Source organism: Peromyscus eremicus, chromosome 11 (genome assembly GCF_949786415.1).
Source record: "Peromyscus eremicus chromosome 11, PerEre_H2_v1, whole genome shotgun sequence".
In the NCBI taxonomy this organism is placed as follows: domain Eukaryota; kingdom Metazoa; phylum Chordata; class Mammalia; order Rodentia; family Cricetidae; genus Peromyscus; species Peromyscus eremicus.
Window position 1 is genome coordinate 32,626,158 of NC_081427.1, and position 22,879 is coordinate 32,649,036.

Consider the following 22,879-nt stretch of genomic DNA (forward strand, 5'->3'; position numbering starts at 1 on the left):
TTTCAACCACATGTAATTTCTAGTTTTGGGCCAAATTTCTGAAAATTTATTCTCTATAGAAATTGTTTATGTCACTTTATAACAGAAACTATGGAGGTAAAACCACATGTTTAAGATACTGTTTATGTCAAGTGAAACTGAATAAACAATTCCTACTGTAAACGAAAGATGACTTTTAAAACCATGATCAGAATCTTCATTGATTTACTATGGGGTAATCCATAACAACCAGTCATGTCGGCTAGAACATGTCAAAAATGGAATAGGCTGGATTCCTAAAGAAATCAATTAACTTCATATATGAAAAGTGAGTTTTGTTCCTGCTATTAACCACAATGAATCTCTCATATCATAAAAGAGTAAATACCATTCAAGAGTGCTTCTAGAGTGTTCTCATGAAACATCACTCCAACGAACAAAATCCCAATACATCTAACATTGACTGCCATCAATTATATCAAGGCCATTAAACATACCTGGCTATAGGGAGTTAATAAGTACTTCTTAAGTGAACTATGCAACAATATATCATCTCTTCCTAAGGTACAAGGGATGTGAGACCATGTTTCTTTTGCTGATGCCATTACAAAGAAAGCACACTACAGAGGTTAACTTCTTTGTCACAAAGTCAAAGATGAGTTGTCTGATCTATTTTCTGGACTAATAAAGTGGACAGTCAGAAAAAAGCCTATTCCTTCTAGCTATGCTCAAAGCTGTACCTTCAGTTTTCATTGAGTCTAATCACAACACGGCAGAGATGAAAGTAAACATCACTTGAGCTGCCTTATGTTCACCTTCTTTGCTTGGCCACCTTCAAAGGCATTGGTGGGAGGAATCTGAGCAAGTGTTTCAGAACAGATGCATGAGGTGCTTCTATTTAGAATGATTAAGTGCTGTGATAATAGCCATTCATTAAACCGAAACAAAAATAGGTACCAGCACCACATTCAAAATCCCAAGGATTAATTTTCCTTTCCATTGGATCACCAAGGAGGAATGTGCTAGAATCCTATGAAATCATCCACACATGACCAAGTATGACGTACAAACACATAGATTCTGTGTGTTGGGTTCAACTATACATTCTAATAGTTTGAGGGTGTAGGGGTTAAAAGGCCTCATTCACCACCATATAGCTATTTCAAAGCTTATGCCACTTTTAAGAAGTTCCTGGATAATCCATAGGAAATAAGAGCTAAGACAAAAACATTTCTGTGGATGTGTGTGTATGAGGATACATCAATTTTAACAATCCATTGCCATGGAATATTAAATTATTGCTGTCTTTGCCATCTGAAATAGCCAGTCTCGGAAATTTTCCTTTCTGACTCCTCAAAGAGGATGTCAGAGCCTGAACCACGGCAGAGGCACACTTGCCTCACCATCACCTCCCACCATCTGCAAAGCTCTGAAGAGCACATTACAGAATTATTGTAATTACACTGCCATTTCTGACAGCTGGATGGGACTTTTACAGTGAGAGGCATGGTGACTGAAAGAACATTACTGAGGAATACAGTGAAGCTAGCAACAGCGTTTTTATCCACAGCAGAAAGGATTGAAAAATAGGGTAGAAGATAATTTAAAAGTTTTTTTTTAAGCCCACTAAGAGAAATTATGAAAGAGCATGTTGTAGACACTAAATGGCACTTCTCTATTAAGCAAGTAAAAGTTTGGATGAGAGAGGACACAATCATTTTGAATCTATTTTAATTACAAGTACTCTGCACCTCAGCTAATGCCCAGTCTGAGGATGGGGAAGAACCAGCTGGGAGTGGCTGGTTATGAACATTAGTGGCAAACTGGTCTCGCTCTGGCTTAGTTAGAAAGCCTTGTTTTTTTTTATTTCAGGTGCAACTCTTATGCTGTGAAGAGTGCTTCTGACATGAGAGGCAGGTGTAACTCTGGTGACTGAGAAAGCCCCGTTTCTGACACTTGGGGATCCACAGACCGACTCACAGTGTGAAGCCTGAGCTCCTGGAGTTCCACAGAAGAACCATGACCCTTCTGGAATACTAGGAATAGGGGAGACCTGAGTCGATGTAGGAAGAGCCAGGGGTCCTGACATCACAAGCAATGGCCACTTTCAAAAATCAAGAGTTCACTTTCTCATTTGTAGACTTTGGACCCAAGAGTGCTGCTATGAACTAAAAACGGCTCTTCTTCAAACCACACAGAATGAGGTGCCAATAAGGATCTTTTCAAATACCAAGATTGGTTCAAGGGATTGCTTTGAAATTAGAGACACGAACATTCTTCAAGCAAGAGCTGTGTCTTGTTTTCCTTTTTCTTTCTTTTCTTTTTTCCTCAGTGACTAACTAGGTTGAAAATGGAAAGATGTTTTCATTCTTCAAAATGCTCTAAGTGATGCAGTGGGGACCCATCTAGGTCTGTGGCCTGAAAGGCCAGGAACAGTGACAACCTTACAGCAAGAGGCACAGCCAGCACCCACATCTTGGTTTCCAAATGCCACCATTTCAATAAGAGAAACCAGACCACCTGAAGGAAGAATTACTCCGCAGTGAGATGAGCATCTTTTGTAGTGCCAGCACGTGAGGAAGCACTCAATGAAAACTGATAAACATGGGAGTGTCCCAACAAGATCTAAGTGTGAGCCAGCCAAAAGTTCTCCCAGTGAGGATGAGGATAGGTAGAACACTTAGAGCAAGATAATAAGCAGCACCATGTTGTACCAAAGAAATCAAACCATGAATAAATACGAAAGAAGAAACATTTTCTCTCTGGAACAACTGTAAAAAAAAAAAAAAAGTATACAGCACTTCCTGTTTACACTCAATATTTCTGACAACAAATGTGTAAAAATTTTCTTCACAGAAAAATACTCTCAATTCTCCTAACACCTGCTGTGTGCTCACCAATTCAATACAATTCTGACTTTAAACATCTGGTGTTCATGTAGACCCACAGGGAAAGGACTTAGTCCCACAAGAATGACCTTGTCATACCTCAAAAGACAATTGTAAATATTAACTCTCAACATTTCTGATCACCTATCTATGAAGTCAGCAGCTCCCACAACCCCCTTTTGGGTTTAGCAATTGGCTAAAACAGGTCACTGAATCCTAGAAGGCATCAGACTTCCTGCTGTTTGTTAAAAAGGACACACCCAAAGACCAACCAAGCGAAAGATACCTAGAGCAAGGCACTACACATGGAGTGCAGAGCCTCTGTGTTGGCTATACCACCTTCGTGACTGTATTCTATATCCGTAAGTCTCAGACCCCATCACCTACGGCTTTTGTAAAAGTCTCACTATGTAGGCACTGATTAAATCATCAGCATTGGTAACTGAACTGGATCTCCAGCCCTAGTCTTCTCTCCATGGGGAATATAATGACAGTTCTATTGAACTGGTGTCCATCTAACCATGGCTCTGGAGACCCTGAGTCACCTAACTCAGGCATAGATAGAAAGGACTTGCCATCCACAACTGATGCTCCCATCAGGAAATCCCAAGCAATTTAGAGAGTCAGGGTAGATGTGTGTTTTTCTTACTGTTACAGCTTCCCTTCAAATGACAGCAACTCATCTCCACTGACCTTTGAAGGGGGCTAAACGCATTGAACTGCCCTCAGAGAATAAAGTAGTATTCTAAGGAAAAGGGAAAAGGAAAAATAATATTTAATTGTGAACAAACCTGGAAAACCAAGTGACAAAGAATAGAATGTGCCACGTGATGCCATTCACTTCTAAGTCCAAGAAGGACATTTTTACCTATCCAGTATTGTTTCTTCTACCAGTTAAACTTATTTTTAACTGGTTAAAATCATCCAAGTAATATGGGCATGGTGGCACATGACTATAGTCTCAGCACTTGGGAGACAAGCAGCAGATGACTACAAGTCTGAGGTCAGCCTTGTCTACAAACTGAGTTCCAGACAAGCGAGGACTGTGTAGCAAGACCCTGTCACCAAACAAAACTTGTTGCAGATTATTATTTTAAGGTGTGTTACTTTTGTTTATGTCGCATTTGTTTAACTCTGTGAAGCTGTGTTACTGTGCCTGCATAAAACACATGATGGTCTAATAAAGAACTGAATGGCCAATAGCAAGGCAGGAGAAAGGCTAGGTGGGGCTGGCAGGCAGAGAGAAGATATAGAAGGAGAAATCTGGCTGGAAGGAGTAGCCAGATAAGGAGGAGAACATCAGGGGCCAGCTACCCAGCTACACAGCAAGCCATGGAATAAGAAATAATGAAAGGTATAGAGAAATAAAGAAAGGTAAAAGCCAGAAGGCAAAAGTTAGACAGAATAATTTTAAGTTAAGTAAAGCTGGCTAGCAACAAGCCAAGCAAAGGCTGGACACTCATAATTAAGAATAAGACTCTGTGTGTAATCTATCTGGGAGCTGGGTGGCGGGCCCCCCAAAAGTGCAGAAACAAACAACAACAAAACTAAACACAATAAAGTTATACATATCAATGGAGGAACACAATATTTAAAAACATGTACATATCATACAATGTTTAAGCCAGTTTGTGGTGGAATATTGTTTGTAATCTAGGAAATAAAGCTTGCCTGAAGATCAGATGACAGAGTGAGCCACAGAGTTAGCCATAGAGATCAGGCAGTGGTGGCACACACCTTTAATCCTAACACTCGGGAGGCAGAAGCAGAGATTTGTCTGGATTTCTGTAAATTCAAGGCCATACTAGGCTACACGAGATTAATCCAGTCTAAAAATAAAACAGCCAGGCAGTAATGGCACACACCTTTAATTTCAGCACTTGGAAGCTTAAAACAGGAAGTGATATGGCTGGGCAGAGAAAAGAATATAAGGCTGTTGAAGATAGAATTCGTGCTCTTTCAGACTGAGGAGTTGGTGAGGTAAGAGGTAGCGGCTATGGCTTGCTCTGCATCTCTGATCTTTCAGCTTTCACCCTGACAGCTGGTTCCTGATTTTTATTATAAGACCAATTAGGATTCATGTACCACCAGTTTAAACATATCTGTCTTCTCAAACATTTATCTTTTTAAGACAAAACCTTTAAAAATCCTTTCTGTATATATAGTGTAATACTGCTGTACAGAGTCGTGGTTCCATGAATAGCGTAAGAACTTCTCACTCCAATCTAACTGTAATTTAGCACTCGTTAACCAAACTTTCCCTACCCCACCCCCTAAGAGAAAATCATCAGACAAAGCCTTACTGGGAGACATTCTACAGGCCACCTGGTCAATACTTCTCAAGACGGGCAAAGTCATGAAAAATGAGGAATGACAGAAACTGTCACGAATCAGATAACACTAGAGAATACTCGATGAAAATTCTGGGGCATTTACATCTCCTAATTAGTCTATTGAAATTGTATAAGAAAAAATACAATATACAACCCTGAACTGGATTTTGAAGAGAAAGAAGACATTAACGGAGAGGGAAAACATGGAATCCACACATAGACGATATTTATGTAACAGAAATGTGTCCATGTGTATTTCTCAGTGCTGACAAACACGGCACAAGCCATGGTAGCACAGGGTTATAATAATGGGAGAAACTCTATTCTGTCTTTGATAATTTCCTGTAAATCTAGAGTTGGTCTAATTTTTTTAATTTCTTAAAAAATAAAGTTCCACTCATTATTTGCCCCTGTGGCTGTGTGTTTCTCCGTCACACTGAAAATAAAACAGAGATTGGGTTCTCAAATATGACTCCTCCGATGGCTTTAGAAAATCTGACTGCAAGAATAAGTAAATGTATGACAATCCATGCTTTCTATTAAGATAAAGTTTGTTCTCTGGCAATAATTAGACTTTACTCCTTTGCAGAACCCAACATTTAACAATAGAGTGGCTACCACTATTTAAAAATAAACAGATAATTATGAGAACTGCATATATGGGCTCTAGGTTTGTTTGTTTGTTTTTTCTTTTCATTTTTGTAATAATAGATTTTGCCATCTAAACATTCTCCTTTTGATCAGCCTATCCCAATGCTAGGCATTTTAAATTTCTAAGAAAGCCTTTGTGAAACTAAACATAGTAAGTAATCAAGACCTTCTAACAAAAACCACAATATGATCAGTATTAAAAAATTATGAATTGGACCTTTGTTGTACAATGAACTGTATCTGGAAGTTTTCCTGTGTCCCAAACGGAACACAGAAAATCTTCCAACTAGAATGAACTGCTTCTCTCTTTTGTTATCATGATTTCTTTTTACTGTTGTGATTTATTTTGTTTGTATTGTACATCATTCAATAAACTTCATTTTATGAAGGTAATTCTTTATTAGGGAAGGAGGAAATTTTGTAATTATAATCATAAAAATAATAAATAATAGAACTTGTGGTACTTACATCCTTTATTAAAAACAAAAACATGGAAAAGTTAACTAAATTACCTAAAGTTATAAAACAAGTCAGAGAAAAAAAAAATGGGAGGAACTCTTTCCACTTCCAGGGAGAAGTAATTGAATCCCCACAGAAGATGTTTCCTATCTTAAAGCACCCATTTGGTTGAACTTATTGCATTATTCTTCTTTCTTATTGTTTCTAATCTGTTGGATGGTGTTAATTAATTTAGTTAGGAGGCAGACAGTAAGCCTGGACATGTCCTATATAGCTTCAGTTTGGACAACTTCTAAAAATACAGATTCTTCGGGATGCAAATTATAAAACTTTCCAATATCCTTATAAACAAACCAACTTGAAATCTGTGACTTAGGGAAATTAAGTTTCCTCCAAAACAATCCTCATGAGCAGCAGTTATGTTCAGGGTGGTAACCTGTTAGCTGACAACATCTGTCAGCGCCAGAGTCCACTTCCAATAAAGTTTTGTTGAAAAGGAAAAAAAAAAAGACAAACATACAAATGTTGTCCTTTCAAGGTAGCTCCTCCTGTTTTATTTATGGATTCAGTTTTCAGTTTCTGATTACTTAGAAATGTTCTACATTGCAATAAGCCAAATGGACAAAGAAGGGCTAAAACATGTCAAAAACTAGTATGGCTCCTATGCTCTATGCACGTACGATTGTAACAAAAGCAGGAATCGGGTATTTCACCCAAAACTGTCTTTGGAAATTGGTGCTCAGAATTTCCCTTAGTCACTAATTTGGAAAATCTAATATACATGGTCTTATTCATTAATAGTTATCAATAGTTGAAGGGTTGTTAAAATATTTCGAAGACTTGTTTGAGTTGCCAAGTGATAATATGAGCAATACTGACTTTATTGGACACAATAATATTTAAAAAAAAAAAAAAGCTATATGCAGAAAATCCCTGCCATACTGGCATACTGTCTGATGGAGACAAATAGAAAAAGATATGTAAAAAAAAAAAAAAAGAGGTTTTTTGCCAGCCTGTAAAAAGGTCTGAAGACAGGATGAATGAGAGATGTTTTGAAAACTCGTGCTCACTCTGCTTGCCTTACACACTTAATGTAAAGTCAAAAGGAAATCTTGATGGTTTAAAATTTTTATGTCATCATAGCATATGCTCAAATGAAGTAACTGCTATCTCCAATCCTGGAAAATAGCTGTGATCTGACCCAGCACTGCTCCTGGGGCCTGTGATCTGACCCAGCACTGCTCCTAGGAGCCGTGATCTGACCCAGCACTGCTCCTGGGGCCTGTGATCTGACTCAGCACCGCTCCTGGGGGCTGTGATCTAACCCAGCACTGCTCCTGGGGGCCTGTGATCTGACCCAGCACTGCTCCTAGGAGCCGTGATCTGACTCAGCACCGCTCCTGGGGGCTGTGATCTAACCCAGCACTGCTCCTAGGGGCTGTGATCTGACCCAGCACTGCTCCTGGGGGCCCACACAGTGATCTGACTCAGCACCGCTCCTGGGGGCTGTGATCTAACCCAGCACTGCTCCTGGGGGCCCATGCAGTGATCTGACCCAGCACTGCTGCTGGGGGCCCTACTCATCCACGTTGTAGTGTGTGTATGACTGTGTGCTAGAAGCCCTTTAACAATGATCTGAACACAGCAGTATAAAATGGTAAGAAGCACAAGCATGTTGGAAGCAACCAATGAACCCTTTCTACAAATAATGCCTCATCTTTTCAGGTGTATAATTTTCATTGTATTCCACAAGTTTAAATGTGAACCTATTTTCATGAGTTTTAAGTAATTTGCAATTTTAGTTATGATTGTTTGTTAACCAAAAGCCCATGAGGAAGGAATGTGTGATAGATGTTAGGGTTTTCTAACCTTCGATAGAAAAGTAAAACAATAATTATAACATGAATAGTGTGATTTTCACCTCTGGGTTGACTTTTAGAGACTGGCCTATATTGAAATGATTCCATATTGCCAAATCCTTGAATTACTATAGGCTCAGCTATGGAATGTGGAAAATTTCTGATTCTCAAAATATTAGAAGTTTGAGCAGAACACCAAGGTTCTGACATTTTACCACATCTTAGTGACTTCTTCCTATCCATTCTGATTTTCTATTATATCAGAACCCCTTCAACTTAAATATATAAACTAACAGATTGATAAAGTTAAGATTTTAAAGTTAAGGTCTCTTAGGATTTATTAAATCTGAGACTTAATTTCACAGATTAGATTTGCCTATCTGATCGGGTACAATAGCCACTTGTGGTTGTACAAATCTGGATTATATAATACTAAAAATTCAGTTCTTCAGGTACATAGTCAAATTGCAAGTGCTCAGCAGCCCTGTGGCTAGTAACTACCATATTGGACAAAGTGCATGTCGCATTTTCTCCACCAGGTAGGGGTTTGCACCATGCCACACTGGTACAAAGTCACAGTTTGTTTGCAGCGGAGTTAAAGCTGAAATTCAGGTCATAATTTCTATTTTGATCTGCTCCACACTAAGCCACTGTCTATGAGAACTAACGAGGGACCTGAATGTAGAAAACATCCGGCTAAGTCAAATGGGAGCTTATCCAACTTTCCTGCACAGTTATTTTTAAAATTCCAGTCATGGACTTGACCATCAAGGAAATCTAATGAATTCCAAAAGATGATAAGAATAAGTCCCCAAATATTTGAAATTAGGAAGAAATCTTTTCTAAAAGAAAGCAAAACACATTAAAAATCACTCAGAAAGTAACCAAAATGAGAAGTTTATGTTAAGGCTTATGGAATATAATTAGTCACATTCAGGTCAACAGGGGAACCATAAATGTATTTATAATTTATAATTAAAAACACTATAGATAAAGCAAAATTCAGTTTCCAAATCTAGAGCTAGTAAGTTTCATATGAGATGAGGGAATTAACAATAATAAAAAAACAAAATTAACAACTCAGATGTTTCCTAGTTTTAAAGGCAGAAGATATACAATCTAAAGAAAAACCAGAGTATAATTATGAGTTAAAAACAATTTTACAAGTTTAATTAAAAGAGATATGATGAAAAACTAAAAGATAAAGAATAAATGACAGATACAATTGCTTTTGAGAAAGTTAAATTATGCAAGAATACCACACACTTTCAGAAAATTGAAAATCCAAAAGAAGTGATTTCTGAAATATGCTTTAAGAAAATTATTCCAACAAAGGAATTAAAATGTGAGGTCATCAAGCATAAAAGTTCCTTTTATATTTTGAAAATCTGACTGTTGGAAGAGTTAAGAATGGTTTAACATTGATCAAGTTAAATTATATTATCAAATCAATGGTGGAAAAGTATGATCAAAAGATGAAAATGCGGGATAAAATCCAACTGCCATGCAGTTTTTAATTTGTCCAACAAAAGGACTAGGTATAAACTTTTAAAATAGTATAAAAGATATTTGCTTTAAGAATTAGGAACAAGACAAGGATGTCCACTCTCTCCACACCTATTCAATATAGTACTTGAAATCTTAGCTAGAACAATAAGACAACTGAAGGAGATCAAGGAGGTACAAATAGGAAAGGAAAAAGGCATAGTGTTCTTATTTGCAGATGATAGGATTTTATACATAAGAGACCCTAGACATGCCAGCAGGGAACTTCTACAGCTGATAAACACTTTCAGCAAAGTAGCTGGATATAAAATTAAAACACAAAAATCAGTAGCCTTCCTATACACAAATGACAAATGGATTGAGAAAGAAGTCATGGAAACAGTACCTTGCACAATAGCTTCAAATATATGTGTGTGTGTGTGTGTGTGTGTGTGTGTGTGTGTGCAAGTAAAAGACTTGTATAATAAAAACTTTAAGTTAGGTGGGTAAGGAGATGAGGAGGATCTGAGAGGAATTGGAGAAGGGGAAAGAATATGATCAAAATATATTGCATGAAAAAATTCTTTTAAAAATTATTTTTTTAAATATTAAAAAGAAAAAATCAAGTATAATACTAAAAGTTAAAATTCTAAATTGTTTCATTAAAATAAAATCTTTAATCATTATGAATCAATCATAATGTCTTAGAAATTATTAAGTAAAGACAAGAAGATAACTGGCATGAGAAAGCCCTACTTGAAGGTAACATTGTAGACTAATATAAAAAAATGTGCATTTTAAGTGAAGTGTAAGATCAATAGTAAATAATTTCCTTCTATATTATCAAGCCATTTTGAAATTTAAATGCAATAACTAGCTCAGAATATTGACAAAGTCTACAAAATAATGCAATGCAATGAAATGAAAGTGTAACGAAAATAAAAGAATATATGAATAGATTGAACAGCCCTAGGTAATCTCTTGTATGTGACAATGGTGCCATGCTTCTGGTCAAAGAGACTATCACCAACTGTTCCTAGTGAACACATGTAATACTTGGTGCTCTGGAGGCACATGGACAGCACTACCCACCCCTCTTTCTTATCTTCATCCTAGAAACAACCCTCTGTAAGGTGGAAGGTCATATTGGTGCTGCTCACAGCTCTCTCATCACTGCTAACAGAATGCATAATACAAAAAGGGAAATGCTCCAGGCCTGGAGATGGCTCAGAAGTTAAGAGTATTGGCTGCTCTGGAGTGGATCCAGATTTGATTTCCAGCACCTGTGTGGCTACTAGCAACTCCCTATAACTCTAGTTTCAGGGGATCTGATGCTCTCTTTTGCCTCTGCCAGCACCAGACACACACATGGTGCACAGACAACATCCAGGCCCATACTCATAAAGTAAATATAAGATTTTTTTTTTAGGATGCTCTAATGAAATCTACTGGATAAATGTTATTCTTTCCATCACACGTTAAAAATAAAGAGCTGCAGTCTAGAAAGGTTAAGTGACCTCAGAGATGGAGAGATACTTCCCAATGTGCTTAAAAGAAGATGGAGGTTTCTGTGCAGAGGGAGAACACATTGAATTCTTCCTCCCATAATGCTAAGTGCATCAGCATCAGACTCAGCCTGAGTCAGAATGAGCTCAAGTACTGGAAAGAAGTAGCTTTCAAACATGAGTTCAGTCACTTAATTTCTCTACATTTGGGTTTTTCTGTTGTTCTGCAACTGCATAATAGAGAATGAATTTCTTTTTTTTTTTTTTTTTTTTTTTTTTTTTTTTTTTTTTTTGGTTTTTCGAGACAGGGTTTCTCTGTGTAGTTTTGCGCCTTTCCTGGAACTCACTTGGTAGCCCAGGCTGGCCTCGAACTCACAGAGATCCACCTGGCTCTGCCTCCTGAGTGCTGGGATTAAAGGCGTGCGCCACCACCGCCCGGCTGAGAATGAATTTCTTAATTCCTTACTGGCAGGTGGGATAACAGGACCGTGATCTATAAAACAATCCTTCCCTGAAAAAAAAAAAACAAATCTGAAAGGATTATTTCAGAGACAATGGGGAAATATTATAGCTATGTGTTTCCACATATAAATACCACTGTATCTAAACTTAAAGTGTTGATCAAAATGGTCTCTAACCCCAAAGAATAAAGTAGGAAGTGACAATTTCATGAAGTGGAAATGTCAAATTCAGTGATTTCATAAAATTGAGTGTTCCACAGTCGTTAGCCTTTAGCTGCAGGGTGGCACTGCCATCAGCCCTGCGGTTTCATTGCGAAGTCATCTCAGCTGCACCGTTCGTTGTCATATTACTAATAACGGGCCTCGAGAAGGTCTCATCTATCATTTCTAATGTCTCTTCTCCTTTTAAGTGGGTTGTTTAATGAGAAGGGGCTGCTGCTGCAGTCATGGGGATGCATCATTAGCCAAACATATTATCGCAAACATCGCATCCATTGCTCGGTTTCTCTCTCCATAAAAAGAAGGGGGAGAGGGAGAAGGCAAGTGAATGTGAGAGAGAGATGAGGGAGGGAGAGGAGAGAGGAGCAGACTTCCCTCTATGCAAGGAGTCTGCCTTCGAACACCAGAAGGGACACAAAGTATTTGAACAAATTCTTAAAAGTACTTCTAGAGGGGCTTTAACCTGAATAATACTGACTATAAGTAAGGAACATTTTTTTCAACATAATATTTTCCAGACATACACAGATAAAATTGTTTTTGAATAAACAAGCACGGTATCCAAGTAAAGAGCTATAATAAGTAACTTAAAGGTCTGGCATGATGGTTCGATAGATAAAGTACTAATCATTACAAAGGTCAGGATTAGAGTTCAGACCTTCAGCATCCACTCAGGGCCATGTGAGTGTGGTATTCTGTCTGTAATCCCAGCCCTGGTGAGACAGAGACGGATAGGATACCCAAGGCGTGCTGGCTAGCGTCTAGTGGGAATGTCAAGCTCTGGTTTCAGTGAGAGACCCTGTCTCAGAAAGTAGAGTATGATCAAGTAAGAAACCCACCATCAGTCTTGGGCTGCTATATTCACACACTGTGTTGTGTGTGTTCTTGAAAATAACGCAAACACCAAGTTTCTAATTGGCACAGAAAGTGCATATATATGTACAGTATTAATTTAGGTCTACGCTTCTCAAATGATGAAAAATAGGAGTGGATAACTAGTATCCAAATGCCCATTCTTCCTCTGCCTTAACAATGTTCATGTCTTTGGTGCATCCCGGGGGCCTCTGTCTCTAGTACCACTCACGTTAGGCAGCCCTGCACTGTGGGCAGCTATTTCATGCTTTCAACAACCAGCTCTTCTAGATGATCATCCACATCTGCGTTCCTTCTTAAGTCAATAATCTACGCCAGCTGTTTTCCAAAAATAGCCATTAGGAAGGCACCAGAGCAGACCCAAATGTAGATTCCGTCAGCTGCACATCTTTCCATGTTTTCTTAGCTCATCTGGGGTTTCACCATCATCATGCTGATCAGGGAATAGGAAGGAGTGAACTACTGTGTTGTCAAATTTTCCCTTTTTGGATACTCAGAGCAAAATTGTTAAAAATCTGTGTACATGAGAGCAATGCTGCATACTAAGAAGATATTAAAGGATGAGACAAATAGCATCCACACCACTTTCTTGTCTTAAGGTCTCAGCATTTATTATATTCTGACACGGTAATGATTGATGCAGATGCATTTGTACTGAGAGCTCAAGACTTATACAGCCAATGAAAGATTATTACCCTTAGTGGAAAGATAAAGTCAATGAAAAATGATGTAATAAAGCTCAACTTTCTAGCTTCTTGACTGTCAGATTCTGTAATAAAAATGTATCTAAACTTTATAAATCAACATAAATCTTTGAGACAAACAGAAATAGATTGCTTACTAAAACTACACAGAGAGGGCAGAATACATCTTATCTAAAACCAACAAAAGGAAGAAGTGACCTGAAAGAATTTAAAGTTTGGCCCTTGAATATAAACTGAGGCTAAACAGGTTCTACTGGTTCCTGTGGCCATGTCTTGGATAAGTCAGTTCAGTTTTAAGCAGATAATCTCTATTTGATATTGTGTGGCATAGCATTAATGAAGATGGAAATAATAACTTCATTCATGGAAGGCATTAGTGCTTTCAAAATTTCCCATCACTCATTCCTAATGAAAACATGTGTTCCAGATCGTATCACTTGTAAAGGGGACATCTGAAGCTCAAACTCATCTCAAAACTAAACGTTATAGTCTTGACTACCACGAGTCATAGTGGATAACAATACGGACTGTGTGTTACATGCAAAGAGGTCACGAAGTGATTGTCAGTTCCCAAAACAAACAAACAAAAAATGTCAAGTACAAATGATGCTGCCAGCTTCCATTACCAAAAGCGTGGGACCAGACCAAAGAACACTTCCTATGCTTAGTTCCTCAGATCACCCAATGTCAATTCATGATGCTCCAGAGTTCCCCATCAACATCCCAACAGGCCCTTTCATGAACTCCAAAACTGTATCAAGAAAATTATAAAGCAACACATTGAAAGTGATGTTTTAATCATTCATAGCAATCTGAGGAAGATGTAAAACTATGACATACATTGGAAAGTTCTTTAAAATGGGAATCTATAATGTACAGTTTGAAGTAAAACAACAATAACAACAACAACAACTTCCAGTCTCACTGCATGTTAAAGCATAATGAAAACTAACGGCACATGTCTTGACTCTGTTTACAGATGCCCAAGTTCTCCCAAAGGCATCTCCTGCTGAACAGGCTCCACCCAGAAGTGCTGTGCATACCATTTTTCAAGCCACAGAGTGGACAAACAGGAAGGCTCCCTGCTCCTCCTTACTGGAGCCAAAGCTGTTACTCCTTCCCTGTCAGGATCCCAACTTCTCTACTAGGATCATCTTCTTAGCTTGTCAAAATCATAGCCCATTTATTTGCCATGTACTGTGAGTCAAGCTCTGTGAAATTTACTCCACATTTTCTTTTTCCTTTATATATATAGACCTATATAGCAGGTATCATTATGCCACTCCTATTTTACAGAAAAACAAAAGCAGGAAATTGATCAAGTTATAGTGACAACAGATTTCAACTAGGATTTATCTCACCACGGTTTTTTTTTTTTTTCTTAACTACTAAATTAGGAGATCCAGACTCTAGTCTCAAACTCCCATTTTTGGATCAAAATGAAAATGCTTTAATGCAAAAATTTTAAGTCGTACGCTCAGGGTCATACCTTGACTAATGAAATTGTCAGTATAAAGCCCACGGCTTGCTTTTCTAAGTTCCTTCTGCTACTTCACATTGTCTTCAAATTATAAAATTTGAAGACAGATAGACATTCTCATTTCCTACATGTGAGACTCCAGCTCCGATCTTCTCCCACCTTTTGAAGGGCTCTTGGGTGGAGGAGAGAGGAATGAGGAAATATTAGGTAGGAAGACCTAGATGACGAGCAGACAGAGACACGGGATAGCTCCTGTAGAGCCTTGGCTCAATACCCAGCCACCCAGTCTTTTATTCAAAAGGGCTTTTTATAATATGCCAAGGGGAGCAGCAAAAGGACTTTCCCCTTGTAAGATCAGAGCACACCATACAGCCAAGAATGGACCCTTCCAAACAACTGGTAAATATGTCCATGGCCAAATCATCACCTTATGCAGCCCTATTGGGTAAAGCAAGCTCAGATTCTCTGATCCTGAATAAGGACTCACTAAGAAGTCTCTGTAGGCCACCACACCTACACAAATACATACGTTGTTACTTGCCAATGTAACTCACTGAATGACAGTTGGGACACCCTCCATGATTTCTTTAGAGCCTCCAAAAGCTGCCATCACTATTCCTACACCTGACTTAGAATAACTGATCTTTTTACAACTTGAATAACAATATAACCCACCGTCTGCTAAGAATTCTTACTAAAGATGGAACCACAGTATTTTCCTATACATTTTAATGATGAATGGTGATAACTATTTAATGTGCTTACTTCCTTAGTTACATACTAGAATCACTTAGATTACTTTAAACCACCCCATTCCCAGGCTATGTCACAGATTAGTTAAATTTAAAAGATTGGCTGGAAACAAATTGGCCTCAAATTTTTAAAGATTATTTTTATTTATGTGCAAGTCTGGGTGCATATACACCAGGTGTATACATGTAACTGTGGAGGCCAGAGAGGGTGTTAGATCCACTGGAGCAGGAATTACAGGCACCGGGAACCTGACCTAGGTGCTGGGAACCAAACTCAGGTCCTCTGGAAGAGCAGCAAGTGCTCTTAACCATAGAGCCATCTCTTCAGCCCAAACCTCAATATGCATTAAATTTCATAACCAGAGCTTTAATCCTTATTAAACTTTAATGTTTCAGGTAGTAGTCGATCAACAAGGCTAACCTAACACAATTTCTAACATAGCTATCAATTATGTAAACTGAACATGTTCAAATTTTTCTTTCAAATAAAACGAAGAGATATCAAAGTAAACTATCATAGAACACCAACATTAGTTACTTAACAAGACTCCTTTTAGCTCGTGCTACAGAGAAACACACAGAAATCCACACACACACACACACACACACACACACACACACACACCTGAGTCAGCAGCCACGGTGCGCTCACACCCAGGGACACACGTCCATTGCTGTTCCCCTTAATGTAATCTCACAGTCACAGCCTTATCATGGCCAAAACCAAAGGAAGGAAATCCTGTAAGCCTTTTCCAAAGATAACCCTGAGACGTCTTCCTTGGTTTGCATCATTAAATGACAACCAACCGGCTGCCTTTTACATGCGTATTTAACTACCACAGGTTTGCAATTCCCTAACAGACAACAATGTGACTAAGGAGTCATACAACCAATCGAGAAAGGATTTTTAATCACTGTACATAAGAAAAAATAGAATTAACATACAATCACTGAAATTGTTCCTTGTTCTTTCGAGTTATAAATCTTGCTTGTGATAAATGTTTGTCAGTTCTTATATTCACGAGGTTTTATAACCGGCCCAGTTTCTTAATCTTCTAACTCCGTTTCTCCAAGGAAAAGCCTTCTGCGACATTTCTGGTCACTAGTCCCAAAGACATAGTAAACACTAGGCACTTCTCAGGACTGCTAAATTAAATTTGGGCTAAGTATAGTGAATCATATCTGTAGTCCCAGCACTTAGGAGGCTAGAGCCATGCTATGGATTCAGAGGCAGCCTGGGCTAAGAGTAAGATCTTGTCTCAAAAAAAAAAAAAAAAAAAAAAGAGTCAATTCTACCAAGAAGAGAATATATTTATTCATTTCTGATAATTATATTATACTTTCATAGCAATTCAAGGGTTTTTCTTAGTGTTTTGAAAGTTTTCTAACCCAACATAATTCAGAAGAAGGAAAACTGTCTACTTACAGGTATCATCCAGTTGGCCAGGTCACCATATTTAGAAACCTGCATTGCTCCCAGCATTGTTAGATTGACATGTCCCCTGGCAAAGAAAAAAAAAAGTATAAAGCAAACTTCACAGGCTTTATATCCCCTTTGCTTTAAAGCATCAGCAATTAAAATAATCTTATGCCCGGAAATGCATCTATTTTCCCACTCCCTGCAATTGATTTCTAAATAGATCAGAGCTCCACGCTGGTACAAAGAAGTAACCATTAAGAGTCCTTTAAAAAAAAAATTACAGCTTATATTGTCTCCCGAAAACAAACTAAACACAGGTGTGCACAGTGAAGTTTGTTTCCTTCGGTGAGGGAGAATGTGACTTGTTTTGAAGACAACCCGTGGCTGGAAAGTGAGCCCACAGTTTGAAGGAAATGTTGGGAATACCTTATAATGTTATTTCAATCAAGCTGGCACAAAGTTGCAGTCTCCACATAGGGGGTCTTTGCAAAGTAGTGGGGTGGATATTTCCATGCCCAACCCTCGGTGGGAACAATTTCACAGCTTTCTGCAGCTGAACAAACCGTGATCGTTTAATGGGACTGTGGGAAATGGGACTGTGCCTCAGCAGAGTCTTGCTCACAGGCTCAGGAGATGACTCAGCCCACTCTACCCCGTGTGAATATGAGGGGCTCCGTTATTACATACCCTCTAATCATTGCAAATGATTCATCGCTGGAGAAGAAAGAGGCTCCTGGGAGCACAGTAACCGTTTCTTTTCCTAGAGGCACACACAAAAGAAAGAAGAAAAGGGATGGGGAGAGAACTATTAGATCTCTGCGATCATCATGATGGACCAAGAGGCCTGCGCCGTCTGTGCTTCTGAAAGATTCTACGGTCCAATCAAAAGGCAGTTGTCCACCCTGAGAAGTGGTGTGTTTTGTCACTGACACGGGTTAGTTTTTGTCCCTGCAAGGTGGTAACAACCAGCATGTATGGGATCACTGCTTGGAAATTCTCTACAGGCAAAGCATCCTCTAATGTCTATACAATGCCCTTCAGCTTTGCAGCTTTAGACGCTGACAATCTGCAGTTAAAGACTAGAGCTTGCCAAGGATCTAACACGCAACACAGTGGCTACAGGCAACAATACCACACTGCACATTTGAACCTCAGATGGCAGCTGTGAGGGGATGGATGGTCATTAACCTGATTATGTCAGTCATTTCGCTATGTACACACATATCAAATCAACACACCAAATGTTAAACATTGAATATACACTTCTTTCTTTTGCCAACTGTGTTGGCTAGTTCTATGTCAACTTGACACAAGCTAGAATCACTAGAAAGGACGGAGCCTCAATTGAGAAAAAAGCCTCCAGAAGATCTGGCTGTAGGCAAACCTGTGGGGCATTTTCTTAATTAGTGATTGGTGGGTGGTGCCATACCTGGGCTGGTGGTTCTGGGTTCTATAAAAGAGCAGGTTGAGCAAGCCATGGGGAGCAAGCCAGTAAGCAGCACTCCTCCATGGCCTCTGCATCAGCGCCAGCCTCCAGGTTCCTGCCCTGCTTGAGTTCCTGCCCTAACTTCCTTTGATGATGAACTGTGATGGACATGCATAAGCCAGATAAACCCTCCCCTCCCCAAGTTGCTTTGGTCATGGTGTTTAATAACAGCAATAGTAACCCTAACTAAGACACCAACTATACCTTAATAATTGTGGGGAGAAAATCTAAAATAAAAATAAATTAACAATATAAAAAGACCCGCCTCACCATGCAAGTATATAACACACCCATCTTTATTCTCTAGCCCCTACAAGCTGTGAGCTTCCATCAGATCATACTTTCTTAAAATCAGAGTATACTTCTGAACACATTTAATACTAATTTCTAAGAGATTCTCTTAAGACTTCTAAAAATGACACATTGTTATAAAAGTTCAGAGCTGGAAAAAAAACTTCATATTAAGCTGGGTGTGGCACCCACCAATCCCACCACTCGGGAGCCTGAGGCAGAAGGATCACACAGTCTATATAGGGAATTCCACCTAACCAAGGTTACAGACTGACTGAGACCCTGTTTCAAAAATTAAAGATAGCTATATAAATAAAATCTCCATGTTTATCCAGTTAGTACTCTAGCTAACAACTACCAGTACCTTGGTCAGACCCAAGCTGCCTGTCTTGTGGGATCTACTTTCTGTGTGTTCCAGAGCTCAGAACATCATATGGTACCCCCTGAAAAGTGCTTAAATGCCACCTGTCAACTGTCCCAGAACACTCCATCCTCTGCTCTGATGCATAAGGTAGCGAAGAAGATGAAGAAAAGCTACGGTTGAGAGGTCAGAATGCAGGAAAAGCTCTTGGATGCCTCAGTACTAGAAGAGATCTGTCCATCCCCAGCTACTCACCACAGCTACCCTGGCTGGCTTCTCAAGGACTGCTGAAAGCTAACTCTTTCATCAATATCCCCCACTTCAGCTCAAGTATGGGGGGAAAGTAAGCCTATTTATATCATACTGAAATATTTATTGCCCGAGGGAATTTGATTCTAAATAATGGAAACATTTTCTCATCTTCCAAAGTACCATAAACCTGAAACGCTTTGGGAAACACTTTCTAGTGTGGTTAGAAGTAGCTTTTAGACAGCACCAAAGACTTAGAGGATTAAGTGAGATAATGCATGTGAAGTCCTCCGCCGGGGCCAGGCACAGAGCAGAAGCTCCATGGCAGCAACTGTCATTAATACCATTATTACTACTCTCTCCAAACCACTCAGAATAAGAGGCAGAGCGGCTTCCCCTCCAGGAATAACTGCATAACTGCGCAGGATCACAAACTGGCTTGCTTCTACAGGGGGGCTCCCGGCCAGTCTGCATGAGCCCTAAGCTTCAGGACATGCACACGACAGCTAGACCTCGTCCACACACTTCTCCGTCTGGCACAGCAGATCCTCACCACTTTTGTGAGGTGAGAAGTCATGGAGGAAAACTGTAGAGAACATGAAAGAGACATAAACATGCCAAGTCTTCTGTTTTCTGAGTGTTAAATCACAATGACTTCCAAAAGACAGTCTCCATTGGTGATATATGCGAGGTGGTTTTTTAAATTAATAATAATTATTATTATTTTATTATAGTTATTATTACTATTATTATTAGCATTTTTTAGGCAATGTTGAGACCAATGGGGAGCATTTTGGCTCTCTATGAGCTGCACAAAGCATAACTGTATTTAAAGCCCTGAGAGCAACCCTCATGGGAAAGTATCCAGGCTTCTTCCTAGGCACTCTTACAAATTATATTCTTCTGAAGCAGAGTCAACTGCTCATGATTTTATTTATTTACACTGTTTATTTCAAGGGTGTATGTGTGTCTTCTAAGGCAGTGTTATATTCTTTTGAAGTAGTTACCTACCCACAATTTTATTTATTTATGTTACTTCTTTTGAGTGTAAATATGTGTATGTGTGTGCAGTCAGAGTATAATTCTCAGGACTCATTTCTCTCCTGCCACCTTGTGGGATCCAGGCATTGAACTCAGGTCAGGCCTGTACCTAAGCACCTCTCTACCCATGAGCCACTTCGCTAGCCTGACTTTTACTCATTCGTAATTGCGTAAGCACTCCAACTGGCTATCCAATCCAAAGGTCAGCCCTGAAAACATACATATGAGCAACATTATTCGGACTAAGCAGGTCGTATTTATATGCTTAGGAATACACACACACACACACACACACACACACACACACACACACACACCAAAAGGTTTGAAGGGAGGAAAGAGAAGGGGTAAGTGATGATTATCGTCTCAAAAAATAAAAAAAATAAAGCATACATGTTTATAGGTTTATACATAAGGCGACTTTTCAAATCAGAAGAAACATTTCTGCTTTTCCTCTAAAGCTGACCCTTTCTCAACTATGAAAACATGAAACCCCTCTTAGCTTTTTGGAACACACACTAGATCACTGATAACTATGATTACCCTACCGTGCAACAGCACATGAGAACTCCTAACTGTTATCTAATCATAACTTACTACTCACTGGTAAGCCTTTCCTCGAACCTGCCTTCTGCCTGCTCTGGTAACCACTGTTCTAGTCTCAACTTCCATGAGACTGATTTTTTTTTTTTTTGGTTCCACATATGACTAACAACATACATGACTTGTCTTTCTGTGCCTGATCCATTTTACTTAGCATAGTCCACATTGTCTCAAACGACAAAATATCATCTTTTTTCTTAATCATTTAATAGTATTCCACTATGTGTTTTATTTACTCATTGATTAGTTGAAAAACAAAACTCAGCCTGTTTTCATTTTATTAGCTGTGGTAAACAGTATTGCCATAAACACAGTATAGACAGATGTCTCCGTGATTTGCTGATTTTATTTCTTTTGGCAATATATTTCAAAGTAGAATTACTAGGTTATATGATGGTTCTACTTTTGGGTGCCATCATTTTTAAACATCCAATATCTAAATGAATCCAGTATCTAAATATATTATGTTGAATCCACAACGCAACATCGAGAATTTGGTCAGTAACTATAACAATAAATCATGTAAAGAATAATAGCCTTGCCACTGATCCAAAACACTGTTCAGGCATCCAGCCCACATAGCAGTGATGGCGGGCACCAGGTCAAGCTTCCTGCTACAGCTCTGTCCTGCTCCATTCTGGGACCCTCTCTAAACAACCACCCCACACAATAGACAGAACCCAACAACTACTCTAAGCTACTCTAAGCTTCTCTCCAGTGAATGGCAGTAAAGACAGAGACTCCTAGCTTCACACAGTGCTGAGAATAAGTGACAGCTGAGTGCTGAGCCCTCAACAAGCCATTTGTAACATCCCTTCTAAGGTTCCAATAATACTGCAGAAGAGGGGGCAGAAAGAATGTAAAAGCTGGATGATAGGAAGAGGGGCTGTGATAAAATAGCCTATAGATAAGACACCGCCATTGTGATCATGAACTCACAGTAACTGCAGGTTCCCATACTAACTCTGAACAAGGATGGCCCTGACAACAGTCAGGTACGAATAGAGGAGGGGCTCAGCAAGGCCAGCCCTCATTACTGAGCTATTTATTCATAGATTCAGGGAGAAAGAGAGTCCCTGCCTTCAGTTGTATACCTCCTGCTGACTCCAACAGGCTCCAACGGCTGTCCCAACCCAATGGTCACACAGATGGCCCTGGCTAAATTAAATGGATCATGAAGCGTAAGTCAGGAATCTGGGGTTGGGGGAAGCAGGCAATGAGGGGATGATAGGGATGAAAGAGATAAAAGGGGTGCGAGAATAAAATCATCAGAATCCATTAATACATGTGTGACAATATCAAACAAATAACTCTTTTCTGTGTGTCCATCTATATATATATTTTCAAACTATTTTGTCAAGAGAGTGCATTAATTTTATCCTTACCTACTTGTCCTTTGGTTCATAATTCAATAGTGAGTAAGTAACTATGATGAACACTGAACAAAGCTACAAACAAAATTCAACTACCCTACACTATTGGTTCTCAAACGTGAATTCCCACCAGACTCACATGGAGGGCTTCTACATATGCAGGCTGCTACTGCCTCCAACCCTCCCAGTTTCTAATTCAGTACATGGGTAGTAGGGGCTGAGATCTAAGAGTCACTGGTCATGCTGACACTAAGGATATGGAGACTTAAAGAATCAATACCCTAAGAAAAAATAAGGTATAGCTAGAGTTTTCCTGCCTGGCCCACAATCAGGACAAATGGCGTCCAACGTGGTGGCAAGAGTTTCCACCTAAAAACTGAGAAAAAAGATTCTAAAACAGAGCTAAA

At 39.1% G+C, this 22,879-nt stretch overlaps 1 protein-coding gene across 1 annotated transcript in view; it reads right to left on the reverse strand.

Moving 5' to 3' along the window:
* Oxct1 (3-oxoacid CoA-transferase 1) overlaps positions 1–22,879 on the reverse strand; it is a 134,662-nt gene that overhangs the window by 33,215 nt on the left and 78,568 nt on the right. The window contains exons 12-13 of the mRNA XM_059276320.1: positions 17,756–17,828; positions 17,075–17,150 (exon numbers count right to left, since the gene is read on the reverse strand). Coding sequence (XP_059132303.1) covers positions 17,075–17,150; positions 17,756–17,828 — 149 coding nt within the window. The remainder of the gene's footprint in view (positions 1–17,074; positions 17,151–17,755; positions 17,829–22,879) is intronic.